Genomic DNA, 26,436 nt, shown 5'->3' on the forward strand with positions numbered 1-26,436 from the left:
TAAGGGTGTGCCCGGGTTCCCCCCTTCCCACCTGGCCTTACACATCTGGAGGGAGGATTGTGGTGGGCTCTGATTCCAGAGCCCTGGGGGAAATGCACATTCTTTCCTTCACTCATCCATTCATTCACCCAAAGTCACTGGCTCTTGTTCAGGGCCGACCGGCGCTGGGCACCGGGGACCCAGTTCTTGTCCCTTTAAAGCTGGTAGGCTCACCTGGCTGACCCCCGCCTCCTTCCTCCCAGGGGAAGCGGGCCAGGTGCCTCCTCTTCCCCTGTCCACCCTCCCCACACACAGTCATCGTTCGGCCCCTTGTCTTCTCCCCATCGGACCCGGGTGCCCTCCCGAGGACGCAGGCTGAGCGCGGGACCCCGTCCTGTGCCCCCTCCGCAGGGGCTCCAGAAGGGCTTCCCGAGGGGCCAGCCCCGCCGCTCGCCCCGCCTCCGGGCGCTCACCTGGGCGCGCGCCCCCGCCCCCGCCCCCGCCCCCGGCCGCCCGGCGCGCACTTCCTCCCGCCGCCCCGCCCCTTCCACATTCCTGCCCCGCCGGCCGCCCCGCGCCGCTGCCCGCCCGCCCGCCCGCCCGCCCGCCGCTCGCGATGAAGGCGGCCCAGGCCGCGGGCGCCGAGGCGCCGCAGGGCGCGCGGTCGGTCAAGGTGGTCCTGGTCGGCGACGGCGGCTGCGGGAAGACGTCGCTGCTGATGGTCTTCGCCGAGGGGGCCTTCCCCGAGGTGAGTGCCCCCCTCCGGGCCCCGCGCCCCCGACCCTGCCTCGCGCGCCCGGCCTCCCGGGCGAGTTCCGCACGCGCGTCCGGTGCACCCACCGGGCCCTCCGAGGGGTCTCCCGGCGGAGTGTGGGCCCAAAGGCAGTTCTCGCTCCGCCATCGGAAGCGAGGGCCTCAGTAGTAGCAACTGTAAAGTGGCAAGAATGGCACCTCCCTGGGAGAGGTGTCACAGGGACTGACTTAGGCAACCTGGGTACACCGCAGATCCTGAGAGCGCCCTTGGTGGCCCAGCATGGCTGGGAGGGACTAAGGGCCCTGGAGCCAGACTTGCCTGGGTTCGAATCATGGCTTTGTCACTTAAAGCTGTGTGTCCTTGGGCAAGTCCCCTACCCTCTCTGTGCCTGTTTTCTTGACCACGTAATAGGAGTAAGGATGGTGCCCACCTTCCAGAGTCACTGTGAAGAGTGAGTTAACACAGGTCAAGGGCTCAGCTCTGAGTCTGCAGCAGGAAGGACTCACTGAAATTTGGGAAATATCTCTTCTCCACCAGCTCTTGCATGTACAAGGGACCTCTGGTGGGCTCTGTCGTGGAGGTCAGAGCACACCAGACTCAAGTCAGATAGCTTGGTTGGCACCTCAGCTCTCCTCTAACAAACCTTGTGGCCCTTGGTACCTTGCTTACCCTCTCCGAGCCTCCATTTCCTCACACAACCTCAGAGGGCGGGTGACCCAGTGAGGTGGAATTAGGGTAGGGCTGAGAGACAGCCCGTGTGTGCCTGGACATCCTGGACGCGCTGGGCACACTGGCTGTCAGTCCTTCAGTAGCGTGCTCAGCCTGTCCAGGCGGGCTCCCAGGCACCAGGACGGGAGCTGGACCCACTCACTCTGCCACCGTTCAGCCCAGTTCTGGGAGTCCATGGGTTTGCTTCCAGCATCTCATCTCCTCCTGCCTGTCCCATTATCCTCCAAACCCCTGGGCTTTGCAGGCCCCTGGGAGTCTGATGGGGGAGGCAGGAGAGGCTAGGCCTGGTAAAAGTGTCAGACCTTCCTTTTCACTGTGGCAGCATCGAGCCAACTCTTGCTTTGTGGTTTATGGAGCTGACGTCACCTCCTCTGGCCAGTCACAATTTTTTTAAGTTGGGTGGGACAAGTTTCTGGGCCCCCAGGCACTGCCCAAAGTAACCCAACAATTATGGCATGGTGGGGAGAGGGATCAGGCCAGCCAGGGTCTAGGAGACCGGCTGGGAGGGGTGTCCCAGGCCCTGAGACATCCTTGATGGCAAGGCTCATCCTGATTCCAGAGAGGTTGCAACATGGAAATGGGCATCTGGAAGTTGATGGAATGTGTGTTTTGAAGGGCAGGCTGGGGCTGGCCAGGGGAAGGGAGGACATGCTTGTCACCAGGGAGATGGACCTGTCATTGTCTAGGCTCCTCATCTGTTAGAGGACCCCTCTACTTCCAGGCACAAGAAAGAACCTTCTTTTAAAAGAATCACAAGGTCCAAGCACCAGAAAGGCCTCATTTTAGAGGTGGGAAAACTGAAGCTAAGAGACAGTCTTGCCTTGGGGAGCAGGGCCCAGTGGTAGTGCAAGTCAAGAGCCCAGATCTCCCCACCCCTGACCAGGACACTCCACAGTCCCCAGTGCTCTGCCTGCCAGACCAGCCTTCTGCTCCGGCCCCGAGACTCCTCCTCTTGGCAGGCCTCCAAGCTCAGGGAACCAGCAGCTAGAAGACCTCGAGTCCCCCAAAGAGCAGAGAGTAGGCTGGGATTTGAAGGGGCCTCAGGAACCCTTGTCTGGCTGTGGCCCAGCCTCGGGTTCAAAGCCAGGGAGCAGAGTAGAGAGACTCCTGAGGTAGAGGGAAGTCCAGGCTGGGCACCAGCTTCTGCCCAGTCCTGGCTGACGTTTGGATTAGCAATCATTCCAAAGCCCAGGGGTCTCACAGAAGGGTGGGGAGAGGAGGGGGCAGGGAGGACCAGCCCTGCCTTCCAGAACCAGCTCAGTCCCTCCTGGTCCGCACAGGGACTCTCATGGGTGTGAAACCCCTGACTCTCCTCTCTTGAACTACGTTCCCCCATCCTGCAATGATCCATCTGTCTGTCTGTGAGCCCCATGAGGGCAGACCCAAGCCTGAGTCACCTCTCCCCTGGTCTGGCTCAGACCTGGCCCTGCCTTTCTGGCAAAGAACAGCTCAACAGATAAGATTAGACACTTAGTGGTCAGAGTGACCCTGCCTGGTGGCTCGAAGAACACAACAGAGAGTGTAGACAAAGTCTATGGCGGGGGGGGGGGGGGGGGGGGGGGGGAGGTTATGCCAGTTAAAAGCCACGCAGTCTGGAATGGGGCTTTCCTGTCCACTCCTGATACCAGGGGCTGGAGAGTCGGTGACCTCAGGAGAGGCCAATGGCCTGGGACAGAGCCTGGCATCTTTTTTTTTTTTTTTAATGATTTTATTTATTTATTTGACAGAGAGAGACACAGCAAGAGAGGGAACACAAGCAGGAGGAGTGGGAGAGGGAGAAGCAGGCTTCCCGCCAAGCAGGGAGCCTGAGCGGGGCTCGATCCCAGGACCCTGGGAGTATGACCTGAGCCAAAGGCAGACGCTTAACGACTGAGCCACCCAGGCGCCCCCGAGCCTGGCCTCTTGAGCCAGAAAGACCCGGTTCCATCCATAGCCAGCTGGCACTGTGTTACCCTGGGCAAGTCACCTCCCTGCTGTGTCATCAGGAAAATGGGGATGGCACTAACTTCCTGAGACTGCAGGGATCAGAGACCAGGTGGAGGGCCATGCACAGTAGATCCCCAAAAAATGTGGATGATAGGGTCATCTCCACAGGCATTTGCAAAGTGCTGATACATGCCTCCCCAGAGCTTCGTGGCCGGCTGCCCTCCACCTCAGATCAGGAGGGGTCCTGCCACAGGTGGGAGGTGGGTGAGTGGACCCAGGTGTCAGTCCCTTCCATGGTGACAGGCTGGGGAAGGACACACCACCTGGAGGGATGGACAGCAGCTGGCATGGCCTCCCCTATCACACTGTAAAGGGACACTCTTCTCCTCTAACCAGTGAGGGGACAGGCCCAAGGTCACACAGCTGGTGAGGGCCAGAGCCCGTCCTAAGCCAGGAACATCTGAGTCCAAAGCTAGTGCTATAGCCATCATGTCCCACTGTCTCCCGCCAGGCAGGGGACCCGAAGGGAGGGGCCCTGGGCAGGCCGGGCGCTGGGGAGGTAGGTGGAGCCCTTGTCTGTACCTCCGAGTAGAGGGAGTGACAGGTGACTAGAGTCCAGGGCGGATTGAACCCCTATCCCAGGGCCATCCTCGACTTCTCCATAGCCCACTCTGGGACTCACCTTTCTCCCCACCCTCCCCCTGTACCTCCCCAAGTGGCCTGGAGGCCCACACTGACCCACCACTAAGGGGCTGCCCCTTCCAGCAGCTCAGGGCCTGACTCAGTGCCGGCGGCAGGCAGGCAGACCGGCTTGAAGTCCGCCTGAGTCAAGGCAGGTACGGGCGCCACCTGGCCTAGGAAGTGGGGAGGACAGGAGGCCAGGGTCTCCCCATGCTGTGGCCCCACCGACCAACCCTGAGCAAGTGAGCGAGCCTTGGGGACCCTAGCTGTAGCTGGTCCAGCGTGCCACTCCAGCAAAGGGCTTGTGTCGTGGTCGAGTTTTGACAACCTCCTCACCTGTTGCACGTTCCCCCTTCTCATTCCTGCATTTTGTTGGTGTACCAAACCCATCCTGTTTCCATTCATCCAGCCTTTACGGAGAGGGAGTGTGTCAGGCTCTCCGCCTGGGGTGGCAGGGCTTGGGGCCCGAGTGACTTCCTCCTGATGCCAGACAGGGCTGATAAGAAAGGCAGAAATGGAGGGGCGCCTGGGTGGCTCAGTTGGTTAAGCGACTGCCTTCGGCTCAGGTCATGATCCTGGAGTCCCTGGATCGAGTCCCGCATCGGGCTCCCTGCTCAGCAAGGAGCTTGCTTCTCCCTCTAACCCTCCCCCCTCTCATGTACTCTCTCTTTCTCTCTCATTCTCGCTCTCTCAAATAAATAAATAAATCTTTAAAAAAAAAAAAAAGGCAGAAATGGAGAGGATGTGGGAAGGGATCTAGAAGGGCCTCCTGCGGGAGGTGGCATGGGGCAGGGGTCTTGGTTGGATTATGAGAGGTTGAGAAGCAAAGCAGGGACCCCCCCCCCAAAGCCACAAGCTCCCCAGAGTAGGCAGTGAGTCTAATTTATTACTTGCTCCCCAGTATCCAGAGATCTGGGGAGCTATCTAGAGAAGGTGCCTCTGTTTACTGAATGAATATATGAATGAATGAATGAACAATCGAACGAGCAAATGTAGGTTAATGTCATTCCAGGAGGAGGGGACAGCATGAAGGAAGGCTCAGAAATGGGACAGTCCCCCATCCAAGGGGACAAAGATAAAAATAACAGTAGCTGGTACATGTGGGGTGCTTAGCGTGTGCCAGGCTCTGCTCTGAATCCTTACGGCAACACACTGCGGTAGGGGCTTTTCATAGTCCCACTTTACAGTTGAGAAGCCTGGGGAGGTTCCGTGCCGCACTGGGGCAAACAGCTAGGAGGTGGCAGCTCCAGGCCTCACCCCCACTGGCCACCTACTTCCCAGAAACTCCCTCCCTCAGACTCAGACTCCCAAAGAAGGGGCAGGGGATGCTACAGGCATTCAAGGGCTCTGGCCTGGGCACCGGGGCCCACCCTGCTTCAGCAGCTGTCCTCACAGCCTCCGCCTTGCCCCCTTCTTCCTCAGAGCTACACCCCCACTGTGTTTGAGCGGCTCGCCGTTAATCTGCAAATGAAGGGCAAACCCCTGAACCTCCAAATCTGGGACACAGCAGGTGGGTGTGCAGGTGGGAGGCGGGGGCCCCCCATGCCCAGGAGCCAAGCCCTGCCCCCTTCCTCCTGAACCACAGAGGCCCAGCCAGTCTCACCAATCTCCCAGGGACAGGTCTTGGCCAGGATTAGGGTCCCCAGGAACCTGAACCTTCTTTGCTCCTGCGCCTGCATCCGCTGCCTCCCCCAACAGAGGGTAGCCAACTGTGTCCCGGAGACAAGGGGGATCCAGAGCTCTTTTCTCTCAAGGGGTAAACTATTCCTGGCCTCCTAAGCATTCCACCCTGGCTTTAGCTTTTGTAAGATCTGCCTGACTTTGACCTCTGCCCTCCAGCTTCCTGACCTTATCCACATAGGGTTCAGTCAAATCCACACCAGAACTGAAAGCTCACCCCAGGGTATCCCAGCAGCCCCCTGACCATGCAGGGGATAAGGGGCCTTTGTCCTGGGTCCTACCTGCTTCCTACTCCTCACCCCCCAAGCCCAGGGCAAAGCCCAGGGCAAAGCAGGCTTTGTCCCTGCAGGCGAGACCTCTGCCTTGTCTCCGACTCCGACCAGAACAGGGCTCTCTCAGCAAGTGGTCTCACCCAGACCAGGGCTAACACAGCCTACGGGCAAGCCAGGGGAATACTGCCTGGAGGGAAACGTTCACGTGGAGTGGCCACCCAGGCACCACATTTAAATCAGACCACGAGGCACACAACCACGCCCTGATCCGGGCTCCCCATCTGCTGGGATGACTTCCCTGATGTTGGGGAAGATCTGAAGGGAGTGCCCACCCTCACTCTCCCCAGGGCAAGTTGACTATGACCGCCTGCGGCCCCTCTTCTACCCCGACGCCAGTGTCCTTCTCCTCTGCTTCGATGTCACCAGCCCGCACAGCTTTGACAACATCTTCAACCGGGTAGGTACCAGGGCCCCGGGGAGGTACAGCCCCCGTAGCCAGGCCACCCTGCTCTGTCCCCAGCCTTGACTCCGCAGCCTGTCAGAGCGTAGCAGGCCCCGGATGACATCAAATCCAGCACCTTTGGTGTGTATATGGGGAAACTGAGGCCCAGAGCAGTGGCAGCAACTTGCCAGAGGTCCCTTAGGGATTTGGTGGCAGGGTCTGGACTGAGAATGCTGTGGCTCTTTCCACCGTGACCTACCTGAGTATGCTGGGTCACCCAGAGGCCCCGCATCTCCCCAGCCTGGGCCTGCCCGAGGTTGCATGTATGGACAGCCCCCTTCTGTGTAACTGGTAGCTTTCAGCAGCCTCCCAAGATGCCCCCCAGGCATGTCAGGGGTTCCCAAGGCTGTTCACTGCCCACAGGTGCCAGGGGTGTGGGCCCTTGAGTTGTTCTGCTCCTGCCCTGCTGCCGCCGGGGCCTCCAGGTGAAGGGCATGCAAACAGCGTGCCAGGGGTTCATCGGAGCACAGCGGGTGACGGCATGAGTAACATGAACCCCAACAGCGATGGTAATGTTGACTGAGAACTTCGCTCAGGCCAAGCACCGTTCTGGGCACTTCTGCCCATTCACTCATCTACTGCCCCTAACAACCTGATAGAGCCAACAGTAGTATTATCCCCAGGTTGGGAGTGGGAGAGATGTTTTGACCAGAGCGAGTGGAAGGCGGCCTTGCCATTTCCCAAGATGAGAAGGAGCAAGTGGAGGGTAGGGAGGTAGGAGATGGGGGCCTGTTGGACATCGCAGTGGAGGGCCAGGTAGACCTGGAGGTCTGAGTCTGCAGCTCCCGGGAGAGGGCCAGGCTGAGCTGGGCAGATCCATTTAGGAAGCACTGGTGGGGAAGAGCCTTGCACATGGGAAGGTCACCTGGAGAGAAGCAAGAGAGCAGGGTCCTAGGGCAAAGTGCCAACCAGGCGGTAGAGGAGGGAGAGATCCCTGCCTGGTGCCAGGGCTCAGACAGGATGAAGGCTGAGGATTCAGTGTTGGATTTAGCAAGGTGAAGTCACGGGGGAGACCAGGATCAGGCGCAGTTTTGTAGAGGGGTTGGAGTATGGGGAGTAAGCCCAGGACCCCACCCGGGCCCCATCTGGCTCCGGGAGCCAGATGGTTTGATGCCAGTTTTTTCTGAACAGACAAACTGAGTAGGCATGCACTCCTGGAGATATAAATCCCCTGTCTCCGGATTCTAGACTCCCCAGTTGCTGCCCAGGCTGAAATAACCAGGCCCCGGAGCCTCGCATTCCAGAGAGCAGCTGACACAGAATAGGAGTGTTCCCTCCAACAGGCAAACAGCTGCTGCAACCATTTTGTGAGCTGCTTTATTTTTAAAGGATGACTTATTTCTTCATATATTTTACCCACTTGGGAGGCGGTCCTGGGGCCCCTTACCTTGCAGAGTGGCAGGATTCTAGACCATGCGGGAGCAGGGCTCTGGGCCCCAGCCCCTGGGCTCAAATCCTGCCACTTCCAGTTGTGTGACCAAGGCCAAGTTATATAGCCTCACCGAGCCTCAGTTACTGCACTCTGTACAATGGGCCTGATGACAGAACTTGCTTTGTAGGGACTTGGGGGATTGAAGAGTTCATACATGTGAAGTCTTAGAGCCTAGCACAGAGTAATTCTCCCTAAATGTTGGCTGCGCTGATAATCGTTGCTGAAGTCCACCTGGGGAGTGAGAGGGTGGCCCTTTCTCCCCATCTGTGGGGAGGGACAGCAATCCCATTGGCTAACACACACACCCGCACTGCCACCCTCCCCGCAGTGGTACCCAGAGGTGAACCACTTCTGCAAGGAGGTGCCCATCATTGTCGTGGGCTGCAAGACTGACCTGCGCAAGGACAAGTTGCTGGTGAAGAAGCTGCGGAAAAATAGGTTGGAGCCTGTGACCTACCACAGGGTAGGAAACCCAGCCCAGGGGTGGGGAGTGGGTCCCGGGAGGGGGAACCTCGGGGTATGCTGATCCCGCCCAGCCTCTCAGCAGCGTCCAGCACACTCAGGGGGTGGGTTAGGGTAGGGGTCATCTTGGAATGGTCTGGGCTTGGAAATGGTACCTAGAATACTCTAGAAGATTCTGCCTATGGAAGGGAGAGCGGGTGGTGTGCCCATTCAGGTAATCCTACCCACTCACTTCACAGATAGGGAAGCTGAGGCCACAGCTCTTCAGGCCATAGGCCCCTCTCTGCTACACATCTGTGAAGTGGGTTAGCTGGTGCCTTGAGAGGCAGGGACGCATCCCAGAACTGAGGCAGGAAACCCAAGGAAGCCATGAGAGTGCTTGGTCAACCCAGGGGCAGGAGCTGTGGGTGTCCTGGAAAAACTCACCTTCCACTTTTGTCCTGGAGACTCCCTAGGATGGCCAAGAGGGCTATGGGGAGGCGGGATGTGAGCTCTCCCCCTGCCCAGAGGCCGCCACCTCAAGGCAGCCCCCTCCATTCTCTCTGTTAGGGCCAGGAGATGGCGAGGTCCGTGGGTGCAGTGGCCTACCTCGAGTGCTCAGCCCTGCTCCAAGAAAACGTCCACGCGGTCTTCCAGGAAGCAGCGCAGGTGGCCCTCAGCAGCCGCAGTCGCAACTTCTGGAGGAGGGTTACCCGGAGCTGTTGCGTGGTGACCTGACATCTTGAGGCCCTCCCTGCCCCAACCCCCCCAGCAGCTCAGGAAGGAGCTGGGCGCTGAGCTGCCCAGTTGGCTGGGCTGGACCCAGTCCCGAGGCTGTGATCACCGAACTGCACCTCAAACAGATGGACACCACCAAGGCCGGGCCCCTGACCCTGGGGCTGTAATCCCTGGACTAGAGCGTCACCCCCGCCCAAGGCCTGAGGAAGGGGCTTCCAGAGCCCACCTGCCCTGTAGAGGGCTACTCCTGGAGTCCCCTAAAAATGACTCCCAGACTCCCAGCTCCCAGCCTGGACCCACGCATCCAGAAGCAGCCTGTTCAGTGCTATTCCCAGGGCTGCACCTTCGGGACCTGGCACTTCCAGGACCCTGGGCCACAACTCACACCCTCCCCATCCCCCTGCCCCCTGCCCATCCAGTGGTAACTATAACAACTAAAACTACATTGCTTGCCAGTTATGTCACGTGTCTTGCTTTACATACATGTTCCATAGCAGAAAAGAACCCACCACATGTAGGCACTGGAATGGGACTACCCGGATCCAAACCTGGCTTTATCACTTTGGGACCTTGGGCAAATTACTTGAACCCTCTGTGCCTCAGTATCCTCATCTGTGAAATGGGACCGATCACAGATGATGTCATGGAGCCTTTAGAGGAGTAAGGGGGCATCATGAGAGACACGCAAAGAGCTTAGCAGGTGCCTGGCACCCATTAAGTGCTTACAAAAGGTTTACAAGTGGGGTTTTTTTGTTTATGATAAATATATAATATTGCAGAGATGTAATATATGTAACATACTCAATAATATTATATTAGGGTTTTCCGGAGAAACAGAACCATATAGAACCAATAGGGTGTGTGTGTATGTGCAGAGAGAGAGAGAAATTGTAAGGAATTGGCTCATGGGATCACAGTGCCTGGCAAGTCCGACACCGGTAGGGCAGGCTGGAGATTCAGGTAAGTTGTGGGATCAAGCCCAGCGCCGGGATCCGTGTTCAGCATGGAGTCTGCTAGAGATTCTCTCCCTCTCCCTCCCTCTGCTCCTCCCTACACTCGAACGTGGGCTCTCTCTCTCTCAGATAAAATTTAAAAAAGATAGCTCAAGGGAGGGACCACTTCACGGGGATGTGGCTGACTCACTCAGTAGAGCGTGTGACTCTTGATCTCAGGGTTGTGAGTTCGAGCCCCATGTTGAGTATAGAGATTATTTAAAAATAAATCTTTGGGGTGCCTGGTTGGCTCAGTCGGTTGGGCATCTGACTTCGGCTCAGGTCATGATCCGGGAGTCCTGGGATCAAGCCCCATATGGGGCTCTGTGCTCAGCGGGGAGTCTAGAGATGATCCCTCCTTCTCTGGCTTGTGCTCGCTCTCTCAAATAAATAATAAAACCTTTGAAAAAATAAAAATAAAAATATATCTTTAAAAAAAAAGGGAGAAAAGGACAAAGACAAACAGCTCAAGAGAAGGACCACTTGTGCCAGAGGAGGGCTCATGGCTTGGGTTACAGAGCTCAACTGAGGCAGGTGAAATGATGTTATTGGCCTGCTCCAGAAACCCTACGTGGATTACAGGCTCCACTCCAAGGTTTTACTATAAACTGCTCAGGAATGGGAAATAACATTTCCTGGCCTAGATTTCTAGCCTGATTTCTCCTCCCCGCCAAGCACACCCCACGCCCAGAATATTCCCTATTCTCCCCTTCCTGCCCTCCCCAAGCCCAGCTCAGACAGCCGTCTTCTCTAATTTCCCAAAATCCATGTTCCTGGAGCCCTGAGGTTATGTTGCTATGATGCTCTTCACGCTGACTTCTTGCACATCCGTCTTCTTGCACTAGACCTCAACTTCCGTGAAATCAGGACCCTTGTTTGCTTTGTCTCTTTGTCCCCAGCCCCTAGTTGAGGACGTGGCTTGGCCTGTTGGCACTGATGAGTGTTCCATCTCTGGAGTCAGTAGCAGATCTGGGTTCGAATGTCAGTGCCGCCATTTTCCATAGCTATGCAGTTTTATGAGAGTTATACTCTTTGAGCCTCAATATCCCATCTGGCAAATGGGAACGATCATATCCATCCCACAGGGTTGTTATGGGAAGGAAGTGACAATGCTTGTCGGGTGCCTAGCACAGTGCCGGCCATAAAGGAGCATGCAGGAAGCAGGGAACACATTGCAAGAAGTACAGCTGGGCTGGACAGGTTGTCCTATACTCGAGGGCAAGGTGCTGAATGAGAGGTCGGGAGACATAGATGCTGGCGTGGGCTCCTTCCCTGAGATAACCAGGGACTCCATCATTTGTTCTTTCAACAGCCCGGTGTCTCAGGAGCTCTCTGGTGTGCCCCACGCTAGGACAAGGGCTAGGGATATTTTTTTTTTTTTTAAGATTTTATTTATTTTGACAGAGAGAGCACAAGCAGGGGGAGTGGCAGGCAGAGGCAGAGAGAGAAGCAGGCTCCCCGCAGAGCAAAGGAAGCCTGATGTGGGACTCGATCCCGGGACTCCAGGATCATGACCTGAGCCGAAGGCAGTCGCTTAACCAACTGAGCCACCCAGGCGCCCCAGGGCTAGGGATATTACACAGGGAATCGAGGTTTGTGCCCTCAAAGCCAGGTGTGTTTGCAATGCCCTGGGATAAGCACAGAGGAGGGGTCCAACCGCTCGTCACCATGTGGCATGGTCCTGTGTGTCTCCCCACTGGATTGCCAGTCCCCAAGCGCACAGACTGGGTTTGTTGGAATCCCCTGTGCCTCAAGTCACCAGAGAGAAAGCACTTCCTGGAAAGAGGATCTCCGGTGAGTACAGGGGATGACGTGTCCCGTCGTGGTGACCCAAGAGCCTGAGATGCTATGTGTGTGAAGTCTTGCAAGGCAGGCGGGACAAAAGGATGTGGGCCAAGGGGGCCGATAGGATGAACAAGAAGGTAGAAGGAGTGATGTGCTTGGTCCCTGGAGAGTCTCAGTCTTCTCACCTGACAGCGGGAGGAGTAAGTTCCGTTTCCTTGCCTTTTATCTCTTGGCAGTGTTCTATCAGGAATGAGATGATTAGATAAATAAACAGGTTTGCTGGTTAAATTTATGTGTCAACTTGATTAGGCGACAGTTTGGTTGTTTGGTCAAACACCAGCCTAGATGCTGCCCCTGAAGGGATTTTTTTTTAGACATAATGAACATTTGAATCAGTAGGCTTTGAGTAAAGCAGGGGATCTTGCATCATGTGTGTGGGCCTCGCCCAATCAGTGGATGGCCTTGAAGGACAGGTTTCCTGAGGAAGAGGGTCACGTGACCAGAGGTAGGCCTGATGTTTAATTTTAATTCAACCCTCTCCGCATTTCACTGGGGACACATGCTAGGAGGTCAAGGTTAGAGAAGAACTGCTCTCGGAGCAGAGGGGAAGCCAGATGGGGTCAGGGAGACGGAGGATACAGTGGTATGCAGGGAGGGGGCTCCTGGGGCCACCGCGCAGAGGGGGATGTCAGCACGTGCCCAGTCTCAGTGGGTTCCTGCAGGGGAGCAGCTGAGTCAGGAAAACTCATTGGCTTTCCCTCCGCCTTGCCCCGCCCTTGGTTGCTCTCCTTTACTTTCTTCCAGAGCTCGTCACCCTATGGGACGGTCTTGTGTGTCTCCCCACCGGACTTCCAGCTCCCCAAGAGCACAGACTGGGTTTGTCGGATTCCTCTGTGCCTCAAACAGTGCCAGCTTATAGGAAGCACTAAAGAAATACCCGCGGGATGAACTGAGGCTCACACCCAGTCCTGCCTGGGTTACCACGTAAATCTCCTTGCCTTCTTCCTCCTCCTCACCCCTGCCCTCACGGCCATTCTCCCCAGCACGGATCCAGTCACATCACCTTGAGCCTTCGGCAGCCCCTCTGCCCAAAGAAGGTCATCCAGCTTCCCCAGCTGGGGGCTTGAATTCTCCTACATCTGGCTGCCGCCCACCTCCCCTGCCTCAGGCTGGGACATCTGACACTCCAGCCAGACCGGTGAGCACTACAGACCAGTCCAAGCCTCTGAGCCTTTGCTCAGGCTGTTGGCCCACCTCGGCATGCCCTTCCTCCTGATCACTGCCTGTTCAAATCCCCCCCTCCATCTGCAAATCCTTCAGAGCCCAGCTCAGACACCCCCTTGCCCAGGAAGCCCGTGGACCTGCCGACTCATTCACTCCCCCGCACGGCACGCACCCCATAGGGTCCGTTGACTTTACACGGGCCCCTTGGCTAGGGAACTGGGCTCTGCTTCCCTGCTGTGGGAACGACTGGATTGGGCTCCTTGAGATGACAGTCTGGTGGCGGACTGGGCAGGATGGCTGGGCGGGCGGGGGCGGGAGACCAGTTGGGCAGCCGCAGACGTCCAGACACGACCCGAGAAACAAGCCCACACAGGTCAAGGCTGGGTGACTTCTGGGCTGGGAAGCCAAGGCGGCGGCCCCGGGTGGACTGCGGGAAGGGTGGGGACGCTGAGAGTGAGGGAAGAATGCAGGCCTCTCCCCTGCGTGAGAAACTTGGAGAAGGCGAGCCCCTTCCCTGTTGGCGGCGCCGGGAGAGGTGGATGTGGCCAGGCTGCCCCACACGGCCACCCAGGTGTCACAGGAGGGCACAGTGAGTGGCAGCCCTTGGAGACGCCTGGCCGAGGAACCAGGGTTGTTATTCTGGGTTGCTGTTCTCCTCCGCACCCGCCAAGCCCCCCTTTCAGTTCCTCACAACCCGGCCGGGCAGGGCGGCGGCCAGACTAGTGGGAGCCCAGGGAAGGCACAGCCCAGAGGCCAGCCAGGGCCAAGAGCCACAAACCGCAGTGTCTTCGTATCTCCACACCGCCTCCGCCAGCCTTGGGGTTGTCTGCCGGGAAAGCGAGGGGTGGGGGTGGGGACCCCAAGTCACCTCCTCCAGAACAGGCACTCCCTGGCATCCTTCGGCGGGAGGGTGGGGCACACTCCGTGAGTCACAAAGCTTCCCTCTCACTCTGCCTGTGCGGCACCCTGAGCCCCACATCTGGGTGCAGGGAGGAGAGGGCGGCGGCCAGATCACCCCACTTTGGGCCACTCTCTTTGTTTTCTCTGGCTTCCTTCTGCTCCTGGGGGCCCTTCTTTTGGAGGCTGAGAACTCATGGCCCCCCCAGGAAGTCATCCCAAAGCCCCTGGTGATGGAACCAACAAAACCTGAGAGCAGGCTGAGGGGCAGAGAGAGCCACCATCCAGGAGAGCAGGATAGCTGACTGGCCACCCTGCATGCCTTCTAGGGCTTGATCTCCAACTAAATGCTTCCGTTTAACAGGTCAGATTTGGCCCAACCCTCCGACCCTCCGAGGGGAGGCAGGAGGATGGGCTGGAATTTCCTGTGGGGCTCGCGTCTGTGGAGACACCAAGCCTGGTCCTAATCACAAGGCAGACACTTGATGCATTTGTTTAGGAAATACGTATTGGCTGTCCACCATGTGCCGTCCCTGTTCCAGACACTGAACACCAAGCAGGGGCATGTGGGAGTGAGCAGGACGTGGCCCATGCCTTCCAAACCTCCATCCTCCACCCTCCCTGGGAGTTCCAATGTGGACACAACCAGTGGGGGAGGGAGCATGCATCTTCAGCCTGCTTCTCCCATTGAGATAAATAAGAGGGGAGCTGGGGATGGGGGGGTTGCTGAATGTAAGACAAAGAGCTCTCCCCTCACACCCACAAATCTGAAACAGGGTTGTTCTAGGACCGGTGCTCCTGTCTGCCCACCAGAAGAGCATCACAGAGCCCTGTCTGGCCAGGCAGTCTGTCAGTGACATTCTGCACATCCTCCCTCATTCAGTCCTCATCATCCCCTCACTTCAGAGAGGAGGAAACCGTTTCAGAAAGCTAAAGAGTGGGACCAAAAGCAGTGAATGGGCGAGCTGGGCTCTTGCACGCAGGACGGGACTCCCAGCCCAGGCTCCGGACCTCCGCTGGGCACTGGCCAGGTAGCCGGACCTCCACCAGCAGAGGGCAGCAGGGTCCAAGGAGAGGAGCCTTTCCCCAGGACAGGGGAGGCCGGCGCGCAGGCCAGGAGAGGACACCTGCCCCATCACCCCGCCTGGAGCACTGTGGGGCACCACGCACTCCCACGAGCCGCCACCCACTAGCCGTGCCCATCCCAACATTTTACCGAAGAAAAAACAGGCTCGGAGTGGCCAAGGACTTGACCGTTCGGCGAGTATGGGAGGCCTTAGAATGAAAATCATGCTGGGGCTCTAGCGTCAGAATCTAGGATTAGAATCCCAGCGCGGCACTTACACCTCACAGGATTACGGTCAAGTGCGTGGGCTGGAGTGAGATCAAAGGAGGCCACTCGCCGGAAGCGCTGTTCACGGGCCCACGGAACCCAGGCTCGCTTAATTTCCTCGGTGCTACACCTGGGGAGGCAGATGGGGGTCTTGGCTCCTGACTTCCTCTCCCTTGACCCCACCCCAGAATTTATAACATAGTTGTGGGAGATCATCAAAATACTTTAGAACGTCAAGGAACCCCAGGGAGCGCTCCTGGAAAGTAAAGCACTGTGGGCTGGCACCTGGGGGCACGCCCTCCCCTGGTCAGAACTATCCTGGGGGGCTGGCGGAGGAGGGAAGGGAAGAAGGGGAGGATCTGGAGGACTGTGGGGTCCTTCCTGCTGGAGAACTAGCCCATGCAGAGCCCCAGACCCTGTGTTGGGGGCCGGAGGGTGCTGGGAAAGGTGAGCAGAATCTCGACTGTCTTCTCCCAGTGCTCCCTCCAGGTGCAGGTGCTTTATCCTGTGACAAAAGGCTGCCTCCACAGTACCCGAGACATCCCGCAGGACTCCCTGCTGGCCAGTCCCCCACCTCAGGCACCCCGGGCTCTCCAACTCTTTTCACTTCCCCACCCCAGCTCTTCCGCCGCGCCCCTCCCCCCAATAAAGAGTGCTTTAGGCTGTTGTCACTGGTTGGGTGCCTAGATTCATGGCGTGCAACTTCCCATTCACTCCACCTTTATCCCTGCCCCTACCCCAGCCCAGGGACCCCCTGACCAAAGGGTGGAGGGGCAGATCGAAATGCCCCATGGTCCCAGTGGCGACCTGCGGGACACACCATGAAGAGCTTCTCTTTCCAGTCTCACTGCCCCCACTCCCTCCTCCTGCTTCCTGGGGTCTCCTCCTTAACTAACTTTTCTGTTTCTTGTGGTTGTTCCATTTGTTTGTTTTGTTTGTCTATTCATTCACGCACTAGACAATTCTTTCCTGAGCACCTCGCAGCCCAGTCCCTGGACTGCCCCCTGGTTTCTTGATTCTCTGTGCAGCCTTACTGGGAGGCAGCACCCCTTCTTCTGTGGAAGCTGGACCACCCACTGGACCCTCACTCTGTCCTTAACCTGGCAGCTAGGACATCACCAATATCGACTCCTCTTGCTATCTCTCCCACATTTAAGACTTTGAATCTGGAGGGCGACAAAGAGGAACGTTTAAATTCATTCTGGTGACATGGGCAATATTTTTTTTCTTTAACAAGTATATAGGGCTCACTACCTGCCAAACTCATTAAGTCCTCATAACCACCGTACAATTCTGAATTCTGGGGGTTTTTTTCCCCAAAATTTTAGCCTAAAATAAAAACAAAAACAAAACCTGTTTTTAGTCTACACATTCTTATTATTTTGGAACAATCTTAGATTTAAATAAGAATTACAAAAATAGTACATCAAGTCCCCATAAACCCTTCACCTGGCTTCCCCTAATGTTAACACTCATTTATCAAAACTAAGAAACTAACATTAACACAGTACATTAAACTCTGGACCTTACTCAGGTTTCACCAGCTTTTTCACAAATGTCTCCTTTCTGTTCCAAGATCCCATCCAGGATACCATGGTGCATTTAGGTGAATATCATTCTTAGTGGCTGCATGTTATTTCCTCTAGTGAATATTCTAACAAGTTTTTTAAAAAACTATCCGCTGCTGCACATTTTCTGCATTGTTTCTAGTTTCACTTTGGAACACTTATTTTGTAAGAAATGAAAACAAGAAAGCTTTATTCAAAAACAAGTGCTGGTTCACACCTGGGGTTTGGGCACCAAATGAAACAAAACAAAAAACAAGTTCTATTTAAATAGTAGCCTGGCTGATCAGTAGTGTGTTAACCACTCAGTGGCCCCGTACCGCCTCCAAGCACACCTGGTGCTCAGGAAAGGAGAAAGGTTGGGGGACCCGCCCAAGATCACATAGGGCTGGTGGGGACAGGGTTCAGGTCTTCCTGCCCCTAAATCCTACTGGAGTTGACTGGCTGTTCTCTACATGAAACTCTATCGAAGGGCTAGTGCAGCTTTATTCAGAATTGTTGTTGTTGTTGTTTTTTAAAGATTTTATTTATTTATTTGAGAGAGAGAGAGAATGAGAGAGAGAGAGCATGAGAGGGGGGAGGGTCAGAGGGAGAAGCAGACTCCCCGCTGAGCAGGGAGCCCAATGTGGGACTCGATCCCAGGACTCCAGGATCATGACCTGAGCCGAAGGCAGTCGCTTAACCAAATGAGCCACCCAGGCGCCCAAAAAAAAATTTTTTTTTAAGATTTTATTTATTTATTAGAGAGAGAGTGAGAGAACAGGAGAGGGGGAGGAGCAGAGGGAGAAGCAGACTCCCCACTGAGCAGGGAGCCCGATGTGGGACTCGATCCCGGGACTCCAGGATCATGACCTGAGCCGAAGGCAGTTGCTTAACCAACTGAGCCACCCAGGCGCCCTTATTCGGAATTGTTAAAGGGAGTCCAGGAATCAATAAACTAGAGAAGAAAGGTTTTAGAGAAGGAAAAATTCTGGCTTGCTCCCTGACATTTTTGGTTTTAGATACATTGATTATCAGACCTTGCGGGGGCTGCTGAAGGGCCTTTGGGGGTGGGGGAGTGGACAGAGGAGAGTGTTGCTCCTCACTTCCCACCACCCCAGTCAAGCAGGACTTTTTAGGACTCACCCCAAGCACCCCCTTTGGTGGGTCTATTCTCTACCAGCTCAATTAATACTCCCAACAACCCTAACAAGGTGGGTGCTCTTAACATAGATGCAGAAAATACAAGACTCCCTGAGATTTGAACCCAGGAAATCCATGTCTCAATCGCTACACCTCACTGGCCCCCCTGCCCCCAGAGACCCTCCAGGTTCCCCCACCCACAACCCCCAGCCCACTGAGCACCCCGCCCCTCAACTCCTTAGCTCTGATGGATAGGTCTAGTCCTCCACCACCCAACAGAGAGATGGAGGAAGTGTTTGGGGCAAGCAAAGCAGGTGCACCACAGAAGAAAAAGAAAAGGCGAAGGCAGGAAAGAAGGCAGGGGCAGAGGGAGGGGAGAAAAAATGAACAATTTGGGAAGTAATTTAGTTTTTATATTAGAAATTAATCAAAGCACTTCACCTCTGTGATCTTCCTCCCAAAACCCATGGCCCCTATCTATTTTTTATTTTATTTTTTTAAAATTTTATTTTAGGGGTGTGGAGAGATCAGGTAACTGGGTGATGGACTTTAAGGAGGGCATGTGATATAATGAGCACGGGGAATTATATAAGACTGATGAATCACAGACCTGTAAAAAAATATATATATTTTTAAGTAATCTCTAACCCCGAGATCAAGAGTCACATGCTCCACCGACTGAGCCCCTATTTAATTAGGAGAAAAACATCAGACAAACCCCAACTGAGGGACATTCTACAGACTACCTGGCAGGTCCTCCTCAAAACTGTCATCAAAAACACATGAAATCTAAGAAACTATCACAACCAGAGGAGCCTAAAGAGATGTGACTATCAAATGTAGTGTCATGTCCTGGATGGGATCCTGGGACAGAAAAGGACATTAGGTAAAAAGTGAGGAAATCTACATAAGGTACGGACTTTAGTTAATAATGTATCAATATTGGTTTATCACTAGGGGTGTCTGGTTGGCTCAGTAAGCAGAGCATACAACTCTAGATCTCGAGGTCATGAGTTCAAGACCCATGCTGGGCATGAAGCCTACTTAAAAAAAAAATACTAAAACAAAACAAAAGAAACATTGGTTCACTACTTGTAACAAATGTACCAGGCTAATATGAGATACTAGTAATAGGGAAACCTGGGTGCAGGGATACATAGAAACTCTGTACAATACTTTATATATATATATATAAATCTAAAACTTCTAAAATAAAAACATTCTTTAAGGGGGTGCCTGAGTGGCTCAGTCGGTTAAGCATCTGACTTCAATTCAGGTCATGATCTCAGGGTCATGGGATCCAGCGCCACGTCAGGGTCCTTGCTCAGCAGGGAGTCTGCTTCTCCCCTCTCCCTCTGCTTCTCTCCCTGCTCTTTCTCTCTCTCTCAAATAAATAAATAAAATCTTTTTAAAAATATTATTTAAAAAATTAATCCAAGTAGTCACCAGGAGAAATCTTGTGTTGATCAGAGACATCCTATTATCCATGCTGGGGTAAGACCCCATGATCTTTCAGCTGAGAGCCTCTAAAGACCTTAACTGTTGGAGCTGGTTTCCCTGTGTACCTTGACTGGTGTCTAGATGGCAAAAAGGCTGAGGGCAGGTCCCAGAGGCTTAGTGACACCCCCTGGGGCCTCCCTCAGAGACCTTTAACGTTCATTAAATGCACGTGCGCTATCTAAGCCTAAACTGCCCCACCTCTGGGCAAGACAGATAAATGGGTGCAATTCACGCTGACTTGTGAAATTCAAGTTCTGAGCTGAAGCCAAGACCCAAAAGAGCCAGGGGAGACCTCCTGAGGTTTAAGCAAACAGACGCTGGCCTCTGACAATAGAAATGTAAACAGACCCTGATGGGCTTGCTCACACGTTTTCACTCTCTGACGCACCCGCCAAAGCCCAAGTCCCCTGACCCCAGGAGTCTGGGGAAGCCAGGACACAGCCTTCAATTATCCAGATCTAAGTACTCTGTTCCAGACGAACTCAATTCGGAGCCCCAGGGCATGACCCCGCCCCTGGGCTGACCGCCTGCCCTAGGGACCCCTGGCTGGGACGGCCCAAGACAGCCCCTCCTAAGGTGTTTGGGCTGTAGGCCGAACAGCTCCCAGGGCCTCTCCAAGCTCGCTGGCCCCTCTTCCCACCCCTCTGCCGGCCTCGTCAGCAGAAGGGATTATGGCACGCATTAAAAGCCTGCCGGGGCGGGGCGGAGATTGCAGGGCCTGTGTCAGGGAGGCTGAGGCCGCTGGGGCACGAGGCACAGCTGTCCACTGGTCAGCAGGGGCCCCAAACCCCTCCACTCAGCTGGCCGGAGCCTCTCTGAGCCTCTGGCCCAAGTTCTACCTGGTCCAGCCTCACAGGGCAGTGGTCTGTGGTCACTACGCATGGGGCTGGGACCTGGAATGGAGGGTCGTGGTGGAGGCGAGGGAGGAATTTCGGGCTAAGCCAGGCAGGGGGACCCTGGAGAATTTTTGCCTCCAGACTGAGGGTAGAGCAGGGCAGGGCGAGAACCACAGGTGGGATGGAGGATGCCCCAGCATAAGTTCGGGTTGAAAACTAGTCAGGGCCAGGACGGAGACTCTTCCCCTAAGGAGCAAAGACCCAACTCCAACTCGTGCCCCCACCCTGGTTCCCTTCCCCTGAAGCTGCTCTGTCAGCTCCCACCAAGTACACGCCTGACGCCTAGGACATCACCGTCACTCAGAGCTGTGGGCAAGACTCAGGACAAATCTCCCGTTGCGAAGAGACCCTGGCCCCACAGCCATGTACCCACTTTTTAGAGGAGGCTCTGCCCCAGTCCCAGAAAGCTGCCCTGACTAGCCCTCCTTTGGAAACTGCCCTGGAGAGGGGAGCTTCCGCCCCAGTAGGAGCTCCCGGGGAGCCTGCTGGGATGCGAGAGAGACTGGGGATCACTGCACCTGTGAGCACGGAGTAGCCCTCCTGCAGTGGGGCCACGCTCTGCTGCTTGCCCTTGGCTGCAGCCCCTGCCAACCCCTGGCCCACCTGGGCACAACTGCTGAGGGGGGTACGGAAAAGGCATCTTAGGGGCGCCTGGCTGGCTCAGTCGGTGGAGCACGCGACTCTTGATCTTGGGGTCCATCCTGAGTTCGAGCCTCACATTGGGTGTAGCGATTACTTAAAAAAAAATCTTTAAAAAGAAAAATGAAAGAAAAGGCACTTTAGGCTCTGGCTGGGACCTCTCTCAGAAGTGAGCAGAATTTCAATTTAACACACTTGTCGTGCCCATCTTAGGGAATCTCGAGACGAAGTGAAGCTTGAGTTGTGCACTCCAGAAGGGCACCCTGTAAGGAGCAGCTCTTTATCTGGCACATCACCTCAGGACCTGAAGAGCCATGGCGTCACCCCGGGCACAGCTAAGCTGTGAAGGCTCAGGGCTTCGTCCAAGGGGATTGCTGTCCTCAGACCTGTCACAAGACTATGAGGCCCCAGGCCGCGTCTGGGCCCCTGAGAGCACATGGCTGCCTGAAACTCAGTGTCCTTATGCAAACATAGGTCAAAGAGGACAATGGACATGGGGTATTTTCTGGTGATAATTCTAGGGCTGTAGCACAGTTGTGTTAACTGGAACCTGCTGAGCCTTGCAAGGAGAGAGGAAGGGGCAGGAGTGGTGGGCAGGCAGGACCGCTGGGCATGGGGGAGGCAGGTGCCCGGAGGCTGGGCGCTGGGTGGATAGTAGCCGGCAGGCAGGAAGGAGGAGCGTGTGGGGGTGAGGCTGCGGGAGGCAGGGCTTGCCTTTCCATGGCAGGATCAGACCACACTACTCTGCTTCCCACAGCCTCCTCCACTCCCAGGCAGCTGCCACGCCCTGCCCCAGCAGCTGTCACCTCCCTCTATCATTTACTGCAGCCTTTTTCATCTCCTCCACTGGACTGTGCTTCTGTTCGAGAGAAAGGGCTGTGTCTTCCTCACCCTATGCAAACCTAGGGTTCTCTAGCACCTGACACAGTGACTCCCATCTTGGGCTCCTCCGCATGTCAGGTGGACGTGTCTCATCCTTTGGCCTGCAGCAGTGCCTGTCCCTCTCCCACCTTGCCATCCCCCAGTCTGACGATGCCCAGGGACAGTTCTTCCTCACCATGTTCCTGCACCCCACCCAGGCCTGCCCATCAAGTTCACTTTCTTGGGAGAGGCCCCTCTGCAGCCTTCCGAGCAGCCAGCAGCCCTCTGAGCACTTCATTCACACTTGTCACAGAACACAGGCAGCCTTCTCTGTGTTAATAGAGCAGGAACACAACCTCACCTGTATTTTTTTTCAATGTATTTATTTAAGTAATCTCTACGCCCGATGTGGGGCTTGAACTCACAACCCTGAGATCAAAAGTTGCATGCTCTACCAATGGAACCAGCCAGGCGCCCCAATAAAAGTTTAAAGGGCATCTCTGGCAGCCAGTGAAGGCCAGGGAGGTCGGTGAGATGATGCTGCTTTATGGGGGGGCTCCCCTCTCCTGCCACCTTCCTCCCACCTCTAAGCCAAGCAGGCTGCCTCTGCTCAGGCTGCCTCCTCCTGGGGTTGGACCTTGGCACAACAGGTTCTCTTTCCAGCTGGCCTTCCTTTACCACATCTGCAAGTTCAAGTTCAAAACACATCATGCCTAGAGAGCCTTAGTGGAGAACGTCACTCAAGTCTGAGGACATTCTCTCTCTGGAACTGACCGCTCTCCTCTGATGCCCACCATCCCGTCCATGTCCCAACTCTCTCGAACCCATCGGACCCTCCTTCCACTGCATTCCACAGCCCTGGATGGGATGGCCCACCCGCGGCTCCTCAGCAACACACATTCTATGTCTCTGCCCGAACTCCTTGGAAGTGCTGGGGAACTCATGGCCTCTGGAGGCCACCGTCCACCAATGACAGATGGCAGTTGGTGGGTAAATGAAACTGTGAGGCTTCTTCTACACTGTCTCCCAGAGGCCCTAGCCAGGCTGAGCTCCTGTAACTCACTGTAGTAGCTTGCTTGATGATGCACCTCTGTTGGCCTTCTTCTCTTCCTTGTCTTAGCCCCCACTTCCCTATCAGTGCCCCCTAGGACTTCCCACATCAACTACTTGCACTTGAACCCTTGTTTTGAGTTTTGCTTCTGGGTGAACTCAAACGAAAACACACTCACCTGCTTATGTTAAGACTGGAGCCCGTCCCGTTTGTCTTTCTATCCTCCGTACCTGGCATACAGTATGGGGCACGTAGGAAACTAAAATGATGAACCAACCTGCGGTTCTTCTGAATTCCTCCTTGGACTCCACATCCGCACAGGAATCTGACAGCATCCTCAACCTCTAGTCTACAGGATTGAACTCTCAGATTTAGTCAGAGTTCTTCGTTGCGAGCAACAGAAAGGGACCCCAGCTAACCAAAGCAGAGAGGAATTTAAGTATGTGCATCTGCAGAGGGAGCTGGCTCTCAGAACTGACTGAGGGGCTGAAGGACCACATTTGGGTTGGTGGGAAGCCAGGGAGCTTCGCCTGGCTCAGGATCAACATCCTGAAAGAGAGGGTCTGCCGGGTCAAACCTAAGTCACAACCCCCCTCCAGAATGCATTGGATGAGGTGAGGAGGGCTGGCCCCTTCAACTTCATGGAAGGAAGACACCACTACTCTCCCTTAAGACCACCCGTGAGGCCTCTCCAACCCTTCCTCTTCAACCCTTTTGAATGGAGTTGGATGAGGACCACCAAGAAATGCAGCGTTCATCAGCCTCTCTTCAGGCTTTTACTCCCACTCACAGGGTGAAGCTTAGCCTATATGAGTCACCTCCACCCTCCTCATTCCATGCCCTCTGCCAAACACGGGTCTTTCTCTGCCTCCTTTCCACTCTTCCCACTCCACTCCTCCGTCATCGCCTCAGTCTAGTCTGTGGCCATCAACCCTCCCCATTACCAGCTTCTAGCAACTGCTGACAGAGTGGGGTGCCCAGCCCTGGTGCCACAGATGCCCTATCTCTTCCCTCGGGTATAGGATACCCGTCCTTTCTAGAGCCTCTCATGGCTGCCGGCAACCAGCCAATTTCCCATCCCTGGCTAAACACACCAACAACTTCCTCTTCCTCTCCCATCGCCACCACCCGCAGGATGGGCCTTCCTGACAAAGTCACTCAATGGCCTCTTCCATCATTTCATCCCGTTTGAGTCTTCACTCCCTTGCCAATACTTGGGGCCTGCGATGTCCTCCTCTGACAGTTACTTCACAAATTCCACCTCTTTCCTGGCAAGCCCTCTAGTTGGTTCCTATGCCCTCGGCCCCTACCCAGTGGCCTCCTCTCACATTCATTACCTTCACACGCATTAATGAGGAAATGGCTGTTTCCAAGGGCTGATTCCAGATGCAGGGGAGGAAACCATCACACGGAAGCCCCAGTCTTCAGGGGGCTTATCCCCAGGAGGGAGAACAAGATACTCACTGGAGATTTCCAAAACCCAAAAGATCATGCAGCAAATGCCAAACTGGGTGGGTGGTTTCCAGCACTTTGGGAATCCACATGGGGCAGCAGGAGGGCACATGTTTGGGGGCAGAGGAGGGCCTGGGGAGGAGGGAGCATAGCCTGAGCCAGTTTGGATGGGAGGAACATGCAGGAGACCTCGTTCCCCACAGGAGAGTCCAGGGGAAGCTCCAACAGTGTGAAGTTGCTGGCCAGGTGGTATGGGAAGGTCAGGGCTGCAATAGCAGTGGGAGTTCCCCCCACCTAGATGATGTTCAAAGTTAGGAGATTAAATGAGGACTTGGAGGGAAGGACGAGCTAAGGGCTGAGGGCCAGGCCTTGCAGAAAGTCCAAGGGCAATGGTGGGAGAGAAGCAGAGCTGAGCCTGAGGGAGGCAGAAACACCTGTTTATTGGTCAACTGGGGCCATCGTGGCCTGCTTTGGGCTCTTCCAAGCTCTCCTTCCTCACTGACCTCTGGCATGCCCAGGGGTCACAGAAGGTAGGCTTCCCTAATCCACCCCTTTCTCCCTCCAAAGAAGTTCAGAGCAGTAAGACATGGCTTCTGTCAGAGAGAAAGGGATTAGAGCTCCAAAGCCTACCACCCTGCCTTCTCCATCCCCAAGACAAGCTCGTTTCTTTCCCATCACAACCCCCGCCCCATCCTGTCTTCCCTCTGCTCTTGTTTTCACAGCCGAGTTCCATGAGGGAAAGGGGTACACTTGCCATCTTTGTTTCCTGTTCGTTCTCAGCTCGTGGCATTCTGACCCCACCCCTCCACCCCCATCTGCACTGACACTTTTGTCAAAGGTGACGTCATAATGGTTCCCCACCCAGGGGTGGTCCTCCAGCTGCATCTTACCCCTCCCTCCTGCTTGACACTCTACCCCATGCTGCTTTTCTTCTTTGGGTCCTACCTCTCTGGTCTTTCCTTCTCAGCTATTTTCACGGGCTCCTCTTTCTTGGCTGGACACTTCCTACATTGATTCACTCTTCAAGCAATAACTGAGCACCTTCAAAGGGCTGGGCAGAGTCCTCCTAGCTGCAGCCCTATCCCTGCAATTCTGGTCTCCTACACTTTCTGTGGGCCATCATGTGCCTCCCATGGTCTGGGTGCAGACTGTTCTCCACTCCAGCCCTGGCGGAGCCCCAGTCTCATCCCATCCTCTTGGCCCGCCCCTGCTTCTTCTAGATTCCCCATTTCGGGGGGCGCACAGCAAATGCAGCTGAGGCAGCAGCATAGCAGTGACCCCTCCCTCTGCCTCACTTCCCACATGGTCCCATGTGTGACCAGACCCTGTGGAAGTTGTCCTCTACCTCTCCTCTCTCCTCTCTATACCAGACTTACTGCCCGAGGCCATAGCCTGAAATTCTCTCAGAGTGATCCACGGAACACCTGAATTTTCTCTCCAGCATTCTGTTTTTGCATGAGAGTTCTTTCTGAAATATAAACTTGACCTTGTCATCTCCTTGCGTTCATGACCACCGTGGGCTGCCCCTGCCCTGAGAGTATACTTCCAGCTTGTGGGAAGCTCTGTATGACCCAGTCTCACCCCTCTGACTCCATCTCATACCAGTCTCCACCTCGGCCCCTCTGGTTTGCTGCCTTTTGTCTACATGAATGCCTGCTCTCACTGAGTGCCTTTGCTCAAGCACTTCCCTTTCTCTGGAATGTTCCTTTCTGTTATACAATCTCAACTCCAAGGTCATTTCCTTGGAGAAGTTTTCCTATTTTCTTTATAGAATTTTCCTGATAATTAATTTGCTGTGGTTCTCCCGGCTAACTGTGAGCTCGGTTTTATTTCACAGACTCGTAGAGCACTTCCTATGGTCCAGGTGCTATTCTAGCATGGGGACTGTTAACCCATTTAGATCCTGTAACGGCCACCTTACGAGGAGGGACTCGTCCCCATTTTACAGATGAGGAAACCGAACCCCAAAGAGCTCTGTGGCTTGA

The 26,436-nt window shown here is 55.3% G+C and overlaps 1 protein-coding gene across 2 annotated transcripts; it reads left to right on the plus strand.

Moving 5' to 3' along the window:
* The first annotated feature begins 588 nt into the window (after positions 1-588).
* Positions 589-9,579, plus strand: RHOD (ras homolog family member D). Of its 2 annotated transcripts, none has more exons than XM_035013369.1 (5): positions 589-727; positions 5,492-5,579; positions 6,369-6,478; positions 8,284-8,418; positions 8,967-9,579. In XM_035013369.1, exons 1-5 carry the CDS (start codon positions 596-598, stop codon positions 9,132-9,134), a joined length of 633 nt encoding a protein of 210 aa, XP_034869260.1. In that variant the 5' UTR covers positions 589-595; the 3' UTR covers positions 9,135-9,579. The 2 variants fall into 2 exon arrangements, with proteins under 2 accessions (XP_034869260.1, XP_034869261.1); XM_035013370.1 differs by having other exon boundaries at positions 8,284-8,393.
* Positions 9,580-26,436: the final 16,857 nt, after the last annotated feature.

The sequence above is a fragment of the Mirounga leonina genome, unplaced genomic scaffold (genome assembly GCF_011800145.1).
Source record: "Mirounga leonina isolate KUSES-001 unplaced genomic scaffold, KU_Mleo_1.0 Mir_166, whole genome shotgun sequence".
In the NCBI taxonomy this organism is placed as follows: domain Eukaryota; kingdom Metazoa; phylum Chordata; class Mammalia; order Carnivora; family Phocidae; genus Mirounga; species Mirounga leonina.